Here is a 19553-nt window from a genome sequence, read left to right as displayed (position 1 = left end):
TCCAGCCGCGCCGTCTTTATAAAAAGTTTTTGCTGCAACTGCGGAGGCTCTGCTGGCGGGATCTGGAACACGCACCCCCTCTTGTGGCCACTCCCAGCATTACAGCCCCTCACAGGACTGCGCCAGCCGACCACAGCTGAGAAGCCAGCTTTGGCCTTGGGACCCAAGTGCCTGAAGAACCGGCTCAAAATACTTTTTGGACAGCTTCTAGAAGGATTGCAGCTAGATCTGGCTTATGAGCCACACAAGGAAACCAGTCTTGCAAATTTATTTATAGGACCGAGTTGGCATTGCTCAACTCATTCAATAAATTTGGCATAGAATTGTTTTATGTATTTTCCTGAATCACACCCATCCCCCAAGGACACAGATGGGCCACTCTGGGGTTGTTCAGAAGTGGGCCTCAGGGGCTCTGAAGTAACATCCCCAAATCAAGCTCAACACGATTCAGTGTTCACAGAGCATCAACTGCGCCAGGGCAGGAGAATCCAGGATCCCATGAGGCACCCTGGCTGTTGGAAAGGGGTTGAAATCTGGTATGGGAGATGGAACGGGGCACAAAAGCCATAAGCCTAAGTACAGACAGTTACATTTACAAAAGGAGATTCAGCCGATGCCGTGGGAACATAACATTCAGAGGAGGTGGCCAAAGTGGGAAAGATGTCAGAGAAATCCCCAAAACAGTGAGCCATGGTGGCATGGCCAGTCCCACGGATGGATGTCAGAGGATTGAACACAGAAAGTGACTTCCATAAATGATTTCCTGTTTGTCGGTTAAAAATTCAGCCTCCAGCTGGGGACAGTGGCCCACCCCTGTAATCCCAGCAACTCAGGAGGCTGAGGCAGGAGGATTGCAAGTTCAAGGTGAGCCTCAGCAACTCAGCAAGGCCCTAAGCAATTTAATGTCTCAAAAATTAAAAAGGGCTGAGGATGTGGCTCAGTGGTTGAGTGTCCCTGGGTTAAGTCCCCAGAACCCCCCTCCTCCCAAAAATTCAGCCTTCACGCTTCGGGGTCAGCTTTCGAACATGAGGAGGTTTTGCCAAGGCTCAGCTCCGCCTTGAGTGCAGCTGCCAACCCATGCTGAGTCAATAATAATAAGAAGGGAAGGAGAAGGAGGGGAGGGTGGAGAGCAGGAGGAGAAAACGCTTCATAGCCTGTATTATGTGCTGGGCAATTCCAAGTGCTTTTCCTGTGTTAACTCATTTAACCTATGCGGTTGTCCCTCAGCAACCACTGGGATTGGTTCCACGTCCAAAATTCTCGCTTCCAAAGTCCTTCGTAAAAGACGGCTTAGTGTTTGCCTAAAATGTACGTGTACTCTCCCTTATACTTTAAATCATATCTATATTACTATTATACCTAATGCCATATAACTGCTAGGTGACTAGTTGTTATACTGTATTGTTTAGGGAATATGACCAGAAAAAGAGTCTGTACAAGTTCAGTAGAGACACGGGGCTTTTTAAAAAATACTGTTGATCTGCAGGTGGTTTGAATCCACTGGTGTGATATGGAGGGCCATCAGCGTAGCAGTCCTGTGAGGTAGGTGCTACTGTTGTGACCATTTTACAGACAAATCAAGTAACTTGTCCCAGATCACACAGCCTGTAGTGGCAGAGCTAAAACCAAGCCCTGGGCAGTTGGACTCCAGAGCCTGTAACTGCGCCCTGAACCATCTCTCACCAAAGGAATGCTTCTGCCACCTGTCAATTCGCAACCTTCCCAGGAATGAATGGAGTCTTAGAAACAGCCAGGAGTGTGCTCAGAACGCGATCCCAGAGCTCTTCCCGGCAGAGAAGCAGGCCGTAGAAAGAGATGCACTGGCTTGGTGCTGTGGCTTCAGTTTGTCCCCCTTAATTCATGTGTCAGAAACTTGGTCCCCAGAGCAGCAATGGGGTCCACACTCACAAGAAGGTGGTGTGATATGAGCTAAGAGCAGCCGTAGAAGACGCCACCATCAAAGGGGCTAGTGACGGTGGTTCTCACTCTGCCATGTGAGCACGCAGGGACAGCAACACACCAATGCTGGCACCTTGATGGTGGACTTCCCAGCTCCAAACTGGGAGGAAGAAAACCTCTGTGTTATACAGTCTCGGGCATTTCTGGTTTGTAGCGTAAATGGACTAAGACAGTTAGAGAGACGCTGCTCAAAACTCACTTTACCTAAAACAGACTGTTTTCCCACATGGCCACACTGGTGTGCCCTTCACCTGTTGGGGAAGGAGGAGGATGAGGAGAGAACTGAGACCCCAACACAGCCCAAGCAATTGGCCGAACCTCTGTCACCATGGATAATTGATGGTCCGACTGGGAAAGGGTCTGGTTTCCTGCACAAGATCCAGAAATAGGCATAGAACCATTAAACTGCACTGCAGGAGGGGTGAAATCTGAACTTTAAATCCAGGGACTTGTTTCAGGTTTATTTCACTCCTCGGTGTGTCCATATTGATGCTTGTAACTAGTTCCTCCTTTATTTCTTTCTTTTGGCTGAGCATTAGTGTTCCTTTATCTGCAAACACCACACTTATTTATGCCCTCTCCTGTTGATAGGCATCTGGGCGTTTCCAGTCTCTGTCTAGAATGAAGTGGGGGAAAGAGAAAGGGGACGTTTGATGATAGTGCAGGACAGTGTGCCCCAGAGGACAGACATCCCAGGGGTGAGAGGCCTTTGGACAGCTCTTAGCTCATACCATGCTGTCTTTACACCTAAAATCAGAATGGTCAAAGAGTGGTTTGCTTCATTTTGATCACACACCACGGCATCTGTCCTTGACATTGTCCCTCAGAAGGTGTTAGGAAATGTGACAGCATTGATGGAGGGGTGACTAGACTTCTGAAGGAGCAGTATTCTTGAAAATGCAGGCAACAGAATCTGAGCACTTAACATGAAGAAACCATGCTTGGCATAACCAAGAGCTCTCCCAGCGCCCACATCTGTCCAGTGATCCACGTGGGACACGGAAGCGCAGGGACCACATCAGAGCATAGCGCATGTACCCAGGTGCTTCCTGCTCTCTTTAACTGTCCCACCCCTGAGTGTGCCCCTGTCACCTCCTGTGTCCAGCCCTGCAGTGGGCTCACAGCCCATGGTAAGCCACCACTTTATAGCAGGGTGCATGGAGAGTGGTCCTCAGAGGTGCTTATGGAGAGAAGCCCAGATTCCAAGCCAAGGAGCCCACTCCTGACTCCCAGCTCAGGGGATGGGGAAGTCACAGGACCTCCCTAAACCTGAGCTTCCTCCTCTGGACAGCCAGGTTCCGACTTCCCGGCCTCCCCACCTCAAGGGTGCTTCCCAGGGACACAGGAGCTCTGAGACACTAATGCTCTTCAGCCATTGCTATTATTTCTCAGAGTTGACAGCCCTGACAAATAGGATGTTAGTCGCTATGTAGGTCTCTCCAGGGTCCAGCTGCTGACAGCTGGCGCTGAGTCCAAGGAGGGGAGGCAAGAGCCTCCGCCTTGTGGAGTTCCCTGCTCCTCACCCATCATGGAATCTGCCCAACCATCTGCTCCGTCTCCCTGTGCTCGGCTCGTTTTAATTCATTTCCCAGAAGGTGTGGGGATGATGGATTATATGAGACAGCCCAGGATTTCTGACATTGGCTCAGGGTCATAGGCAGTAAAACAGATGAGCCTCCTCCCAGACTTGTGCATGGACCAGAGACCCAAGAGCAGGACCTGGCCAGAGCTCCTTATATTGTCAAACTCAGTGACCCAGGGTACCCTCAAAGGAGATCTGTCTTGGAGCTGAGATGCTCTAAATTTTGCTTGGGAATTAGATGATGAAATTATTTTAAAGTGAGCAATTTGTAGTTGGTAGCCAAACAAGTTCATTCAAGTGAATCCTAAGGAACTTCTCAAAACAGGGTGAAACTTTGGGCCAAAACTCTTCAGAAGACATTTTAGTGGGATAAATGTAAAACAGACACCAATGTTGAAACAGTGCATCTTCCCATATACAGGATGTAGGATGCCAGGCTGCTCAGAGGACATAAGAAAAAGCCTCACGTGTTATATGACTTTGAAGTTGACGTAAGTCAGCAAGAGCCGAGGAAATAGCAATTTTAAAACTTAGGCAGCATTCATAGAAACATGATGAACAGAAAAATGGAGGTTATGAATCCCCCCTGAATTTTGCATTGATGATATTGCACTTGATATGTAGAGTATTCAGCTCTAGGGGCAGCTGGTCAAAGGATTTAGTCATAAGTCAGAGGTTGACTAGGGTGGTGAAAGGTCTAGAAACGGGCAGGAAAGGGCTGTATTCAGGGTTTGTGGTCTGAGTTTGCAGGCACATGAAGGTGTGAGGTGTCTTCTGCACCATCATGGAAGAAGAGGCAGAATGCCCTCCATGGGTAGAAGCTCTGATCACCACTGAGCCTCCGGACGTGGGTGCCTGGCTGATGACTAGGGAATTCTCCCACTGCCATCCTTCTTACCAGAGCCTGGGACTCCACAGTGGAAGAAGCACCTCACAGGGGTCTCCCGCATTGGGTGACTGGCTGGACCCGCAACCTCTGATGTCTCTCCAAGTCTGAGTGGGTCCCTGCAAGATACATACGTATATATGTATATCTTCTGCAAGAAACTTGTTCCACAGTGATAAGAAGCAACTTAGAACTGATTCTGATGCCTAACTTGCTCTGGTTGGGGCAGAGAAAGAACATTCCATGAATGCTTTTAATAGTAAGAACTAAGAACAGGAAATATTATAGCCAATGACCATAATAAGTAAGAATAACGAAGATATTTCAGCTACGTATTATGCCAGGAAGAGAGAAAAGCAAAAAAGGAAGTTGAGAAAGTACAATCGAGATAAAAGAAAAACAAGGCAAATGAGTGGGAAAAGAGGAGGCATGGCGGGGAGAGGAGATGGAGGAAGAGGCAGGACTCAGGATATAAAGGGATGCAGGTTTTTTCTTTCCCTCCTTTCTTGAAGCATGACTAGTGAAAAATGTAGGTTTTCTTCTCTTGTAGTTTAGACTGTATAATTTTCAAAGATATGCATGCTTGTATTTTTTAATGATGCTTTTAAATAATAGTTGTGCAAGGCTTTTTATGAAAACAACAGCTCCCTGACCTCTTACATCATATCCTGCTTCTATGGTCACTCATTTCCAACCCTGCAACCATTACTTTTTGTATTTATTTCCACATTTCTAATAACATGGTTATACTACTTTTCCCCCCAATTTTATGCATCATTCATTCCCACTCTGAGGGAAACAGCTCTGTTTTACTGTACCTTCCACCCTACACGTCCCCATCCTCCTAGGACAGTTTATCATACTTTTGTCTAGATTGTTTTTCAGTTTATTTTATCATTACTTTATAAATGTTGTTCACAGCCAGATCAAGCAGAATGCTTTCCAGAGTGAAATGTTAAAGGTTTTATTTCCCTGTATTTGATTCAGTGTCCTCTCAATAGGCTTTCTCTTATTTTATCATTCTATGGAAGTGTCCTGAAACTTTCCAATTTGCTTGATACGGGACCAATGGCTCTCAACCCTAGCTCATGGCTATTATCCAAGAATGGCCTACCTGTCAATCTGAAGCTTCTCTTTGAGTCTCTCTTGGTTGGAGACTCAGCTTTCTTAATAGCCTGCTTTTCCCAGTCTCTATTTATTTCCTTGTTCAGGTAAAGCACATTTATGAGGGAATACAACTATGCTGGCCATCCTCCTCTGGATAGCCTATTCTTTTTCAAAAAACCTGTTGAAATAGAGTCCACTATTGAAGCCAGGTCTGCGCTATCTGGCATGGTGAGACAATTGTCTCCTGGTTCTGAATGGAAGTCTTCCCCGTTGCAGCCTGAGACCAGATGGCACTTCTCAACTGCTCGTCGACACTGTTGAATCCCACAGAGCCTAATGACCAGTCCACCTTTACACACAGGCTACTAGAAAGCCAGGTTTGGGCTCCCATCTTGCACCCGTGTGATTGACTTGCGGATTCTGAGTGAGAAATCCCATATTTATCCCCAGTTATATTTCATCGGAGCTTCAGCTCATGACTCTACCTGTTGAAATCTTCTGAATTTGGATTCTGCTTCCTAGTGTCAGCACTGTTCAGCTTGACATCAGCTCCAACCAAGCCCTTGACAAGGGGCTGAAGAGCTGGGTGACTCCACTGACTCTCTTCCTCCAAGGATTCTGTCTATCCACTGGACAAACTGAATATAATTCACCTGGGGTCTACTTGGCATTTGGTCTATGTTTACCCATGTGCATGTAGTTTATCCATCACGAGCACCAGAATGGCGTGTCTCGAAAATTATTTTAGAAGACATCAATAGGGTATTTGAGGTATGTTAAGGCCAACAGGTCAGGAGACAACAGCCAATGAAAAGATAATGTTTTTCTCACCGTTCCCAAGAAGAGTGGCCTGTCATGCCACAGGGGCCAACCAGGAAGCGCCAGATTTGGTCAGGAAGCAGAGGGAGAGGGGGCAACTAGGGCAAGAGCCAGAAAGGACAGGTGAGGCAGGGTAGGCTTTGGCTTGGCTGGTACAGATAATGTCAGCAGCACCTGGGCATGGGCTGTCCCTCGTTAACTAGGGTAAGTGGCCCTGGGGTGATTGTGGCAGATAGAAAATGGCCCAGGGTAAGAGCACTTCATAAAGAAAGTGGCTGGGACTGTGGTCCTGGGTCGGTTATTGGCATTTGAAAAGCCAGCTTGGCTTGAGAGAAGGTATTTACTACTTCTAGGAATTGGCCACCCAGGGAGGGGTCAGTCAGGCCCCGGATGTCAAAGCATCAGAACATATGAAATGGAAGACAAAGGTAACACAAAATGCAGTGCATTTATCCCTCGGGCTACTGTTGATGAAGCTGAGTCTGGGCAGTGCCAGGGGGTCCTGCCTTGGGATCCATGACCGTGCAGGTCTGAGCTCTCTCTTATTGAAGGAGAAGAGAAGTAACATGCGGCCACTACCTCCAAGAACCCCCTCCTATGATTCCTCTCTGCTCATGAGGATGGAGGCTCTTCAGGGAGGCAGCAGAGGTTCAGCATACAGGGAGTGGCCAGTATTAAAGTATGTGTGTCCCTGTGTCCCCTGAATGCTCCTTGGAACGTGTATGCCCATGTGCATGTACTTCAGGGTGGATTTATTCCCAGATCAATCGTGTCCTCAATTCCCCAATTCCTATTGACACTTACTGTGCACGGAAACCTCAAACCAAAGTTCAAGGGAGCCCATTGGATTAAGTGTCTGTCCCCTACTGGGATTAAATGTCTGTCCCCTAGGAGTCACTGAGATGGTGAAACTGGGCTGCTGGTAAGGGTCAGTGACAATCTGCCACAAGCCTGTTTCCCTTTCTCCAGGTGGGTGCATTGGTCACCTGTCCAGCACGTGCTGGCCCTCTGCCACTCCCATGCCAACATAGTCCTCATGGTCCACACACTGGACTGTGACCTCCAGGATTGTAACACTCATGAGGAACGGGCTCATGTATCTCACTGCCTTTTCTGGAAACTGCTCCAATCCCTTTAATGAGCAGAGGGTAGTCGCCAAGGACCCAGGCTAAAGGCAGACAACCAGAGCTCAGCAGGAGGCCGGGGTTGAGCCAGGGAAACTGCTCTTGAGCAATAACCATCAGCCCTGGTATCTCTATGTCCCCACAGGTCACCAGGAAGCTGGCACTCAGCAGGTGCCCTATCTTTGTGAGCAGAGTTGACTCTACAGTGGGTCACATTCCTTGGGCTGTCCATAGCAACAGAAGATACAGAAAGAAAAATCTTCCTGCCTCATCCCCCTCCACATGTCCCCTGTGACCAGCAGGCATATCCTGGGTCATAGTCATCCAGAGGGGTGTCACTGTCCCTTCTGACCTGTTCTCTGACCACAGGTGGTTAACTGAAGGATCCTCTTTGGAAACCACCCTCCCTGGAGCAAGGCCTATTAGCCTGTCTTCTTCTCTGGGTAGTCCTCTCTCCTGGAGTAGGACACACAGAGCCGGTTCCACTGCACAGCTGATCTTCAGGCTGGTGACAGTATCCCAGGAGGTCACGGGCATGTTACACGTCACGGAAAGTCGCAGCCCAAGCATCCAGGTGCCGACAGGCCACGCCCACACGGCCAGCCTCTGGATCCCAGCATCCTTCCCAGGCCCCGAGTGCTAACATTCCAGTATCCAGCTCAGCACGTTCAAGCACAGTCTCAGGTTACTAGAATAGCTTGGCCCAGGTTCACAGGCTGCACAGTGGCTCCAAGCGTCCCTGGCAGGCACCGGGCTTTTTTAATGCCTAATCTTCTCCGATGAAGAGGGGAGGGCTCTTCTCAGAGGCTCAGGGGACCTGTCACTAGTGAGAAGCTGGAGAAATACCAAATCCTTCAAGGATACAGCAGTTCTCTTTGGAATTGCCAGTTTACCATACAAGGGAATGAAATTCCGCAGTCTCTGGAGTGGAAGAAGCGAACCGAGATGGGAAGGCTCGCCTGGCACCCCAGGGATGGTAGTCATAGGAAGCGTGTGTACGTGCCCTGGTCTCTCCATCTTCTTAAGAGGTGCCACGATTCAACCAGGGAGCCCCAGCATGGGGACCTTCTCCAATCCCCATGGCCTCTCAAGGGCACCACCTCTAAATACCAGAGTCAGGTGAAGTTTCAAAAGGGACTGTGAATACACCTTGAGTATTCAGAGGACACAAGTCATATTTAGACTCCCGCAGCCCACGTTAGCCAGAGAGTCTGTTCCTGCACCCCTGGAGCTGCTGTGAGCTATTCATGGCCTCTCCTTAACCATAGCTTTTAAAAACCAGGTGTGATTCTAACACAATAGGCTTGCCTCTGGTTTCTTTCCAGATCAGAGAGGCCAAGATTACCTCTTTCTCCTTCCAGTGTCCCCAAACAGAGCAGGCCCAGACTCCCGGCCCTGGCTCTTTTAGTGGGGGAAAGTCAAGCACTCCTATCCCTGGGAAGATACCTGTTGTTGGAGGTACAACCCTCAGCCAGTCAAATAGGGTGTCTTGCTGGCCGTCCATGGGGGCTGGGCCTGAGCCCCCTCTCTCCTAAACCATGCCCTAGATACCCTCAGAATCAGTCAGCATCCCTAAGAGCCATTAACCACAGCAGTTCCTGAAACCAAGGGAATTGAAAATAAAGATTTGCTGTCTTGCTGTGAATTTGAGAACTTGGTCCCGGGAAGACCTGCTCATCCAGGGCCCGTGGGGAAGGAGCAGGAGTTGGGGGCAGCTGGGGAACCCCCTTCTTGTCATGTCTGTGGGACAAACGGCCTGTTTCCCCTGTCTCTGATCACTCTGCTCTCTGAGAAAGCTCACGGCTTCTCTCTCCATCCCCTGGTGGGACAGTTCCAGCACTGACTTTGGAGAATAGATCCTGAGCCAGGGAATGTGACTGCCAGGTGAAGGGAGCCTGAAGGAAGTGTCCATCTGGGCTGTCCTCCTTGTGGCCATCTTCCTGGCCTCCCTGCCCTCCCCATGCACTGCCCTCTTCCCCCAGGAAGGCTGCCCGGTGGTGGAGGTGCTCACCACCTCCCTGCTCCCACCTGACTTACCCAGCCACGCTTCCTCGGTCCCTGCACACACTGCTGGTGTGCTGTAGTCTAGGGTGCTATATTGCGGGGTCCCCAAAACATGCCACTCACGTGATTCCAGAACTCTTATTTACTCTTCCATAAGGCAGTGATTTTTGGAACACTTAATGTCCAAGTTCTACTCCCAGAGACTCTGACCCAATTGGTATGTGGGGCAGGATCCACTTGGGCTCCCCAGGACAATTCAATAGTGCAACTACAGATGAGAAACATGCCCTGAAGTCCACCCAGATTGTGCAAATGAGTGCCATTCTCAAAAGGACAAAAATCAGGTACTGGCGCACGCCTGTATTTCCAGCAGCCTCAGTAAAAACGAGGCACTAAGCAACTCAGTGAGACCCTGTCTCTAAATAAAACACAAAATAGAGCTGGGGATGTGGAATATACTGAAATGTTAAGGGGAAATGATAAGTGGTCGAGGGCCCCTGAGTTCAATCCCTGGTACAAAAAAAAAAAAAAAAAGGACAAAAATCAGATAGTTTCAGTAAGATGTAAAGAAATACATGTAAAGATCTATTGGCTAAATAGATCCTTAATTAGCATGGATTACTTCTAGGACACTGGTGGTCCCAGAGTTTCAAATGCTCTTTCAAGATTTTATAAACTTTCTTCTATCACAGACATTGATGTTTCTGAGCGAAAAAGGGGGCAGAGGAAGAGGGTGGGAAAGGGAGCGAGGGGAGGAGGAGAGAGGTCTGATTGCCCTGGCTTGGTCAACAGTCACCAACTCTCTCCTACCAGCTAAGCACGGGCTCTCGTCTTCTGGTTTGAGGCAGATGCTGCCATTCCTCCACAGTGGCTCCTGAAGGGAAAGATCATGCTCACATAACTCGTCCCCTTCCCAAAGCAAGGGCTCACGGGCTTCTTCCAGGAGAAAGCATAGCTGAGGGAGCTTTTACAGACACTAGGCAGGGAGTCTGTAAAACAGCGATTCCAAGTGGCCTTGGTGACAGACAATATCTAAAACAGAGTCCTCTCTGGGTTTCACGGGTCATTATCAATTTTCTCTTGATCCCTAATTAGATTAAGCTGTGCTGTTGGGAGCCAGGCGATGTACAGGGTTGAGATGGGATTTAGACAGAAGAGAATAAACAGACACAAACTTAGGCTATTCTGAGTAATTCGAGGGGATGGAAAGAAATGGAAGAGAAACAGAAGAACAAAGGTCAGCACTAACACTGCTCGTGCGGAAATGCTTTCAGAGAAGTGGAAAGTGAGAGCCCCTTTTTGAATCATCCCGTTGGCCTGGCGATGCTGGTGCATGTTGTAAGATAATAGCATCTCATGGGAGCGGAGGGTGGCCTCGGAGGACACTCCACAAACAGCACACACCCTGAGCACTGAGGAGTTTCTTATCATTCCAGCTTGGATGGTGCACCTTCTGAAACGATCATTTCCCTGCTTTCTTAAGCAGAGTGCATTGGTTACAAATCAGCTCTGCGTGTGAAGTAGAGCCACCTTCGTGATCATTGTAACGTGGTGAAACCGTAAAGATGACATCTCCCAAGGGAGGAGCCAGACAGAAGCTCCTTGAGGTTGGCACTGCCGGGTCTGATGGATGAGACAGTCCAACTCTGTTCAAGGGGTGGCTTGAGGGATGGCTGCTCAGAGCAGGTTGGACTTGGCCTCCTGACACTACTGTGCCAAAAAACCGTGTCTGAGAGTAAACTTTCCCTGTGTGAGACGGGCTAGCCTTTCTTCTAAATAATAATGACCCTTGCTTTGCAGAGATGTGCTTGCAAATTACCTGTGAGCTGGGGGAGGCCGACGCTCTGCATCAGAGTTGACGGATTTGGGCAGAGGAGGGTCTCCATTCGCTTCTGGTTGAAGCCTCAGCTCTGGAGTTTTCCAAGCTCCCAAAGGTAGAGCGTGGGCACGGGACCTGAGGAGCTGTTAGGAGGAGGGAGGTTGTGGGGAGAGACAGGGAGATGTCAGGGAGAAGGGGCCTCCGAAGGCCTCACTGGCCCCTCTGCAGTTCAGCCTCTCTGGTAGGGAAGGGCAGAGTGGAGGCAGGAGGGTATTTGTCTCCAGAAATGGAGCCAGGAGTCTATTGCCTTCTCTCCTCTCCTCTACCGCACTTTAAAATCTTCAGACATGCTACCCCTGGACACTGGCAGCCATGGGCAGGTGACAGTTCAGGCCTGAGAGACTGGGAGACTTGTTCCTGACGTCCCTCAGCCTCCTGCCCTGCACATTCTGCCCTGGTTGACTGCAGAGGGCCACCCTGCAGAGTGGACCTGCCCCCACACCACATTAGACTGCACCCCTTCTCACAGCTGGTCTTCTCCTCCTTGTCAAGGTAGCAGCGGTAAATTCTTTTTAATCACTTTTTGATTAAAAGGGGAACCAAGGCATTTACATGGTTGCTTCCACCAAAGATGTGCGTTCTAAACCCAACCGTGAAGAGACATCCGACAGATCTAAATTTTAGAAAACGCCTGTCTGTATTTCTCAAAAATGTCAATAAGAGATGTTTTATTAAAATTTGTGCGTGTCAAAAATGTTATGAAAGACAAATCAAGGCTGGGGATGTGTTCCAGATTCGAGGAATCATTGAGATGGGACAGATAAATGCAATTTATGATTCCAGGCTGGATATATGGACTGCAACTGGCTAGAAATGATGACATTTGAATATGGGTTTTAGATAAAGATGATGATGTTGCATTGATGTTGAATTTCCTGAATTTGATGGTTGGACTGGAGTTAGGTGAGGGAACATACTTTTTTCATGGAATATGCTGAAATGTTAGGGGGCAAAGGGTCATTGAATAGGCAACATCCTTGGAAATTGTTCAGAAAAAGTTGCACAAACACACCCAGCACATACTCTGGAGGAATGGCAGAGCAAAGCAAGTGTGAGACGCTAAACAGTCAAGTCAGTGGGCACGGGAGTTCTTTTTACTACGATTGCAACTTTTTCTGTAAGTCTGGATTTTTTTTTAAAGTAAAAAGGAAAGTGACAGAGAAAGACCATGGAAGGAACAATTAAATAGAGAAAAAAAATTCAAATAACATGAAAAATATTCAACATCACAAACCCAAGCAGTGAAAGATGGTGCTTTTAAAACTCTTCCCATTAACCTATTGCAGAAAAGGTGCAGTGATGTGGAACTCTCCTCCCTACTAGTAAGTGGTGTTTCTGAAAAGCAATTTAAGACTGAAATGCTCTTACACTTAGACCTTGTGCTGCAGTTTGGTTTTGGAATGTTTGTTGAAGGCTGGGTCTCCAGCGTGGTGCTGTTGGGAGATGGTAGACCTTTAAGAGGTGGGGTTTAGTGGGAGGCTTTTAGGTCATTGGGGGTGTGCCCTTGAAAGGGACTGAAGGATCCCCATCTCTTCTTCCCCCACCCTTCCCTGGCTAATGGGGTGAGCAGCTTGTTCTACCATGTACCCCGCCTTCCTGCCTTGATGTGTTTGCCACCCACACTGAGGCTAAAAGCAATGAGTCTGCCTGATCACACAGTGGAACCTCCAAAATTGTGAGCCAAAATAATCCTTCTCCCTTAAGATGATTCTCTCAGTTATTTGTTATTGATGGAAAGCTGACACACATTGTAACAGAATTCTTCAGATTTTACCCTGGAGTAAAACATCAGAGATGGGACAGAGTGTTACACATAAGAATGTTCTCTCCCATGTTGTTTACCATGGAGGAAAGCAGCATCAGCTAAATGTCCAAAAATAGGATAATGGTTAAATGGATATACATCTATATGTGAAAATACTGTGTAGTCACTTAGAGTCTTGTTTTTGTGGGTTTTTTTTTTAGCACAAAAAACTTTATAGCAAATTGAAAAGTATGAATCAGTCAGTCCTCAAGATAACCACAAGAACCAACACTACAATCAACAGTTAGGAGGATCTATACAGAACAGAATTCAGGGTTAGATGCTCTGAACTGAGCACCTACACCAACATTGAGTGGGAACAGCTTCACACCGAGGAGAAGCCCTCTGTGGAGTCTTATTTTTAAAGACATTGTTTTTCCTGGTGCACCCCTCCCACCTCACATTCTTCATAACACCTTCTCTCCTCGCCTGCCTCCTCTACTACTGAAGTGGACCCCAGCGTGCTTCCTGCCTCTCCTAGCCACTGCCCGCTTTCCCGAGGGGGGTCAGGGGCTGCCATGACTTAGCACCCCTGATGGAACCTTTCATCTAGACTGAGCAGCACCAAGATACTGACTTCCACACCAGCGGCCCTTGTTCCTGAGTCTCCTGGTGTGAATCCTCTTGACTCTGCCCGTGGAATTCGAGTTTTCCCTTCTCTTATCAGATCTGTGTGAACTTCTCCCTGGGATTTATGTCAGTTCCACTCTCCCGTGGAGGGGTCTTCCCGACGGGCAGCTCTTCATTGTGTTCTTCAGGCAGTTAACGTCAACCCCACTGCCAGCGCCAGCCCAAATTCTCTAAGCGTTGCCTGGAATAGCTCCTTGGCTCCAGATACCAACGAGGAAATTTTAATTGGACAAACTAAAATTTGGAGGAGAGAGATATAAATCCAATAAGAACAGTCCACAGCCCTCTCTTGTCATACATTTTAGTTCTACATGTTTTAGATATATTCGTATAACATGTAGTTATATAGTTATTTAGAAGTGTCTTTAGTTTCCAAGTATTTGAAGATTTTCCATATTTCTGTTATTGATTACTGATATAACTCCATGTGGTCAGAGAACATACTCTGTATGATTTCCATCTTTTTAAATTTATTGAGACTTATTTTATGGCTCAGGATACAGTCTATTTTGGTAAATGTTCTAAGTCCTCTAGAAATGAATGTGAATTCTGATGCCCAATAGAGTAGAATGTTCTGTAAAATTCAGTCAGCTAAAGTTAGTCGATATTCTGCCCCAAGCCTTCTCTATTCTTACTGAGTTTCTCTATTGTTCTATCAATTATCAAGAGGAGGTGCTGAAATTTCCAAGTATAATTGTGGATTTGGCTATTCTCTTTTAAGTTTTGTCAGCTTTTGCTTCGCATGCTTTGAAATTTTATTAGCTGTACAACTAGGATTATTATGACTCTTGGTGAATTAACCACTTTATCACTATGCAATAGCCCTCTTTATCCCTCATAAAAGTCCTTTCTCTGAAATTTGCTTTGTCTGATATTAATATATAAACTCTTCAGTTTTTGAAAACACAGATTTTCCATACTTTTATTTTTAACCTATTTGTGTTTTTCCATTTAAAGTGGATTCCTTATAGACAACTTATAGTTGGGGCTTACTTTAAAATATAATAATCTAACCTGATAATCCCTGCCTTCTGAATTAGTGTTTTAGACCAGTTACATTTAATGTGATTATTCATGTGATTGGATTTAAGTCTACTGTTTGGCTATTTTTTTTCTATTTGTACCTTCTGATGTTTATTCCTTTTCCCCCACTCTCTTTGCCTCTTTCTGGATTATTTGAACCTTTTTAACATTTCAGTATCTCCTAGTGGCTCACTAAATATGTCCCTCTTGTTCTTTAGTGGTTGCTCTAGGGCTTATACTACATATCCTTAACTTGTCACACTCTACCTTCAGGTAATATATTATGTAAGTGCATATCCCATCACATAACTGTACTTACAACATGACAGGGGGAATTATTTGGCTCTTTTGACACTTGCACTAACAGTGAAAAGAGCGTATTAACTTACTGACTGTACTAACTGTCGACCCTCCACTGATGCCATTTTATTATTCTGTGTGACAAAATGGGAAGCACACAAGAGCACTTCCACCACCTCAAACGAAAAGCCCCTGTGGACTGAGCTGCTAGCTTCATGAACATCATTTTCACCTGAAAGAAGGACTCACAGGCTGTGGTTAATGACACATGGGCGTGTGCTCAGTATTTTCTTGAAAATGAACAAAATCAACCTATCGCTTCAGGGAAACAACCAATAGTACTTGTTGCCAAGGATAGGATGAGATTTTAGGGGAAAACCTGCAAAGTTTTATAAAACTTGTATTCTCTACTATGAGCTTGAAAGCTTCCCAAAACCTCCAGAGTCTCCTAATAAGACTGGTGGGGATATTAATAAATTGTATTGTACAATGAAATATGCCAGCATTTCAAATACCTGTTTAACCCATGAACAAGTATTTTCAAAATGATCAATGTCTGATGCCATAAAAGCATGCTTTGGTTAAAAAAAATCCAAAAAAGTTCAAGATAAACTCATGGGTTTTAATGCAACAGAGTTTTTGTTTGTTTGTTTGTTTTTTAAGTTGACTGATGGGGTTTCAGACTGTGTATTAAAACTAACCTTTAGAAAAACAACCATTTTGCAAGATTATAGTATCAAAGAAGAATATTAAGTAATTTGATAAAAGGGCAACTAAAAACAGTTTTTTGCATTCCAACTATGTGAGACAGTTTTCATATCCATCAACCCAAGACACATACTACAACAGATGGGATGCGTGAACAGTCAGGAGGCTCCGGCCGGCACCAAGAAGCCAGAGATGAAGGATTTGAAAAGTGCCTAACGATGTCACTCTTCTCAGTCAATGTTTTGGAAAATATCTTTTTTTTTCCACAAAAATATGTTATTTATGTTAACCTGTAATGGATTTATTATTGTCCTTTTAAACTAATTCACATTTAAATTTGAATGTATAGATATTTAAATTTCTTTTAGTTTTAATTCCATGCAGTTACTATCAATATGTACAACCCAAATAAACAAAAGCTTTTCGGGGTCCTCTGAAGGGTAACAAAATGTTTGAGAAGCACATGCCCGGAACACAACACCCTGCAAGTAAGAAGTCCAGGTCTTGTGTCCCTCTCTCCCAGACCACGTTGTTTCTATGGGATAATGTTACCTGCTTACCCCAAAGTCTCGCCACTATTAAAATGAGAAATAGAATTGAGTCCCTAAAGTTTTATGTTGCAATTTTTTCATAATACTTAAGTTTTTCAATGTTTAGTGAAGCAAAATTCTCTTTTCCTTAGAGCTCTAGAACTCCATTGGGGCTTCAATATGGTGACTTTTTTTTTTTAGCTATAAAATAAAATTATTCGAGAAGCAACAATGTATTGGGTTTCTATTGGGAATAAAAAGCCCAAACAGTTGGGAAATGTTCTTTATTGGATTTCAAGGAGACAGAAGTCATTCTGGTTACCCTGGGCTTATTTTCCATGCTGAGCCCAGGAAGCAGTCAGGTTCTGGGAGGCTTTGCTGGGGGACATTCTCAGGAAGTCCTGCATGCCCCTCCGCAGCTGCGCGTTCTCTGCCACCTCCCGCAGGCTCCTGTGGAGCTTTTCCATCTCCCTGTGTTCATTGCTGACATCTAGGGAAGAGCAGAGGGCACACATGGCGGGTTAGTGCCTCCAGAGAACAGATCCCCCAAGAATCCCGTCCTTGTCCCAGAATGGCAGATCTGGAAGGGCACTGGGAAATCGGACAGTGCAGTCTCCTGGTATACACAACCCGGGTTAAACCGGGTACTCTCCCTCTGAAGGCCTGTGTCAGCGTGAGTCACCCTGAGAGGAATCAAGAGCCTTACCTGGCTAAGCCTGTCCAGGGCACCAAGTGCCAGCTGGAAGGAGACACAATAAACCCTCCCCTCCCCTGTCTCCAGGCACCCGCTGGGAGGCCTGTTGTGTGAGGCCTGTGCTCTCTCCCCCTCCATTCCCTCTGCTCCCCTAGAATCTCACGTCAACTAGCCTAGGCCACGGTGTCCAGAGATTGACTGTAAGTCTGTGGACCCTGAGTAAAGCAGTCACCTCTCCCAATGCGTGTGGGCCTTGACCAGTCAGCAGAAGGCCCAAGAGAACAGTCCCCCACAGCCCTGCGGGAGGCGCTCCCCAGCAGACCTCCTGGCCTCCACCTCCACCTCCGATCTGCCTGCCTGTTCTCCAGAGATGGCCTCTGGACTCCACTGCAGCTCTTTCCAGTCATCAGCCTGTCAGCCTCCCCATCACCGAGCCTCCAGGATTATGTGAGCCGACTCCTTAAAATAAGCCTCTTTCTACACCTACATGCGGCCTGTGGGTTTGGGTTTTCTGGAGGGCACTGACCCACACAGTCCCCTCTGAAGAGATGCTTCAGACTGACCTTGGAGTTGGCTCCGGCCGTGCTCCTGAATGCCTTCCTAGTCCCATTCAGTTCTCCACACCCCAGTTAAGGCCCAGAGAGCGCCTTGGGTTCTGACCAGGAGGGGAGTCAGAACCCAAGGCGCTCTCTGGGCCTTAACTGGAGGCCTCTCTCCTGCTGGCTGCTCTCCAGTCCTGCTACCCACCTTCAGGTCTACCCCAGGGCCCAGCTCATTGCAGACTCCCCAGTGTCCAGCCTGAACCACTGCTGTCTTCTGAGCCACCAGAACAGATGAACCTAGACCTGGCACCCCAGTGGATCCCTGCCCTTGGGCCTTTACTTAGGGGTCTCGTTCCTGGGGAGACCTTTCTTGACCCCTGTCCCCTGCCCTTAGCATTCCTCCCTTTCTCCTGCCTGATTCCCCTGCCATGTATTTCACTTGTTAGCTTGCGTATTGCCTGCCTCTGGCCCACTGGGCTAGAGGTCCATTGAAGGTCATGCCCTCAGCACCTTGGTGCGAACTGGCATCACTTGGTGAACGGATGCAGGCTGTCCTGTCTGCAGATCTCCATTCTCACCAGTCAGGCGAGTCCTGAGAGCTGTCTGGGTATCTTCCGAGCCCTGGCGCCTGCACAGTCTCCCTATACTATGCATGTTTGTTGTGGATGGTGAAGAGAATGGAGCAGAGTCCAACTAGGCAGGCACGATTTACATCAAACTGTCTGCAAGACCGGACAGTTGGAAGACCTTCTGCAAGTAGGAAACACACTTTGGTGACTGTGACCTTAAAACAGACCTGGGCAGAAGGTCCTAGGTGGGTCAGTGTGAGAGTGCTGTTCCTCCTTCCCTGGGGGCTACGAGGACCAGGCTCATCCACCCAGCAGGGATGGGGACAGTACTGCCCAGGAAGGTAGGCAAGCACAGGTCAGAGGTTCAGAAGCAGCAGTTGTAACTTCTCTGCCTACTTTCACCCCAGTTACTCAGCAATAGTATCAGGTCGATGTATTTTTTTTTTCCTAGCAAACAGCTGTGCACATGTCTTAAAATGTAAAAGGCACAAAATCTCCACCATTCCCTGTCTTCCTCACTTCTAAGAGGCCATCAATGTCATCAATTTCTTGTGTATCCCACAGAGATTTTTATGCCTATGCAAACATAATTGTATGTATTTCCTTTGCTTCTTTCACAAATTGTCACAAACCACACACATTTTTTTTTAAAAAAAATTTCTCTCTCTTTAAAATACATTTGGAGATCATTTCATGTTGCTGAACACCACATAAAGCTGCTTTATTCTTTATAACAGTTGCATGTTCCTCTACTGGTATTGTATCTAATTTAATTTAACCAGTGTCCTATTAATAGATATTTGAGTTGTTCCAATCTGTGGTATTATAAACAATGGCACCCTGAATAAAATTGTCCATATGCCTTATTGCCCATGCAGGAGGATATTGACAGGATGAATTCCTAGAAGGATTGCTGGACCAAAGCATAGCATTTTTAATTTTTTCTAGAAATATCACAGGTGCTTCTCTCTCCAGCTTACTATGGTCTCCAGTGTACACGCGGTAGCCAAGTGGCACACCTGGGAGGCCAAGGAGGTAGTTGTCCACCATGAGCATGTATGGCTGGCCCTGCTTTCCCCGGGTCCCAGGGGGTGGAAAGGAACCTTTCTCCACTACCACCAGACAATGGGGTTTTTCCTAAGGAGGCATCAACTTAAAAGAAAGGCTTTCCGGAGAGAGCAGGTCGACTTTGTGGATGGGAACTCGCCATTTGCCAGCTGTGAAACCTTGGGCACATTGTCTGATCCAAGTCTCTAGTTCTGCATCTGCAAAATGGAGCACTAACATCTATCCCTGAGGGCTAATGGGAGAATTCCACGGACAGCACCCACGAAGTCTCGATCGGGTGAGTGGCAAAGGGTCGGCCGATACCAGCAGCATCATCTCCATTCCT

At 47.0% G+C, this 19553-nt stretch overlaps 1 protein-coding gene across 1 annotated transcript in view; it reads right to left on the bottom strand.

Moving 5' to 3' along the window:
* Positions 1-16633: 16633 nt before the first annotated feature.
* Positions 16634-19553, bottom strand: part of Nuggc (nuclear GTPase, germinal center associated) — a 45787-nt gene continuing 42867 nt past the window's right edge. Inside the window, exon 19 of the mRNA XM_026398891.2 lies at positions 16634-16845. Within this exon, the coding sequence (XP_026254676.2) occupies positions 16685-16845 (161 nt within the window). The 3' untranslated portion in view covers positions 16634-16684. The remainder of the gene's footprint in view (positions 16846-19553) is intronic.

The sequence above is a fragment of the Urocitellus parryii genome, chromosome 14 (genome assembly GCF_045843805.1).
Source record: "Urocitellus parryii isolate mUroPar1 chromosome 14, mUroPar1.hap1, whole genome shotgun sequence".
NCBI lineage: Eukaryota > Metazoa > Chordata > Mammalia > Rodentia > Sciuridae > Urocitellus > Urocitellus parryii.
The sequence above is the reverse complement of the archived record's forward strand: the minus strand, read 5'-3'. Positions and strand labels throughout refer to the sequence as shown.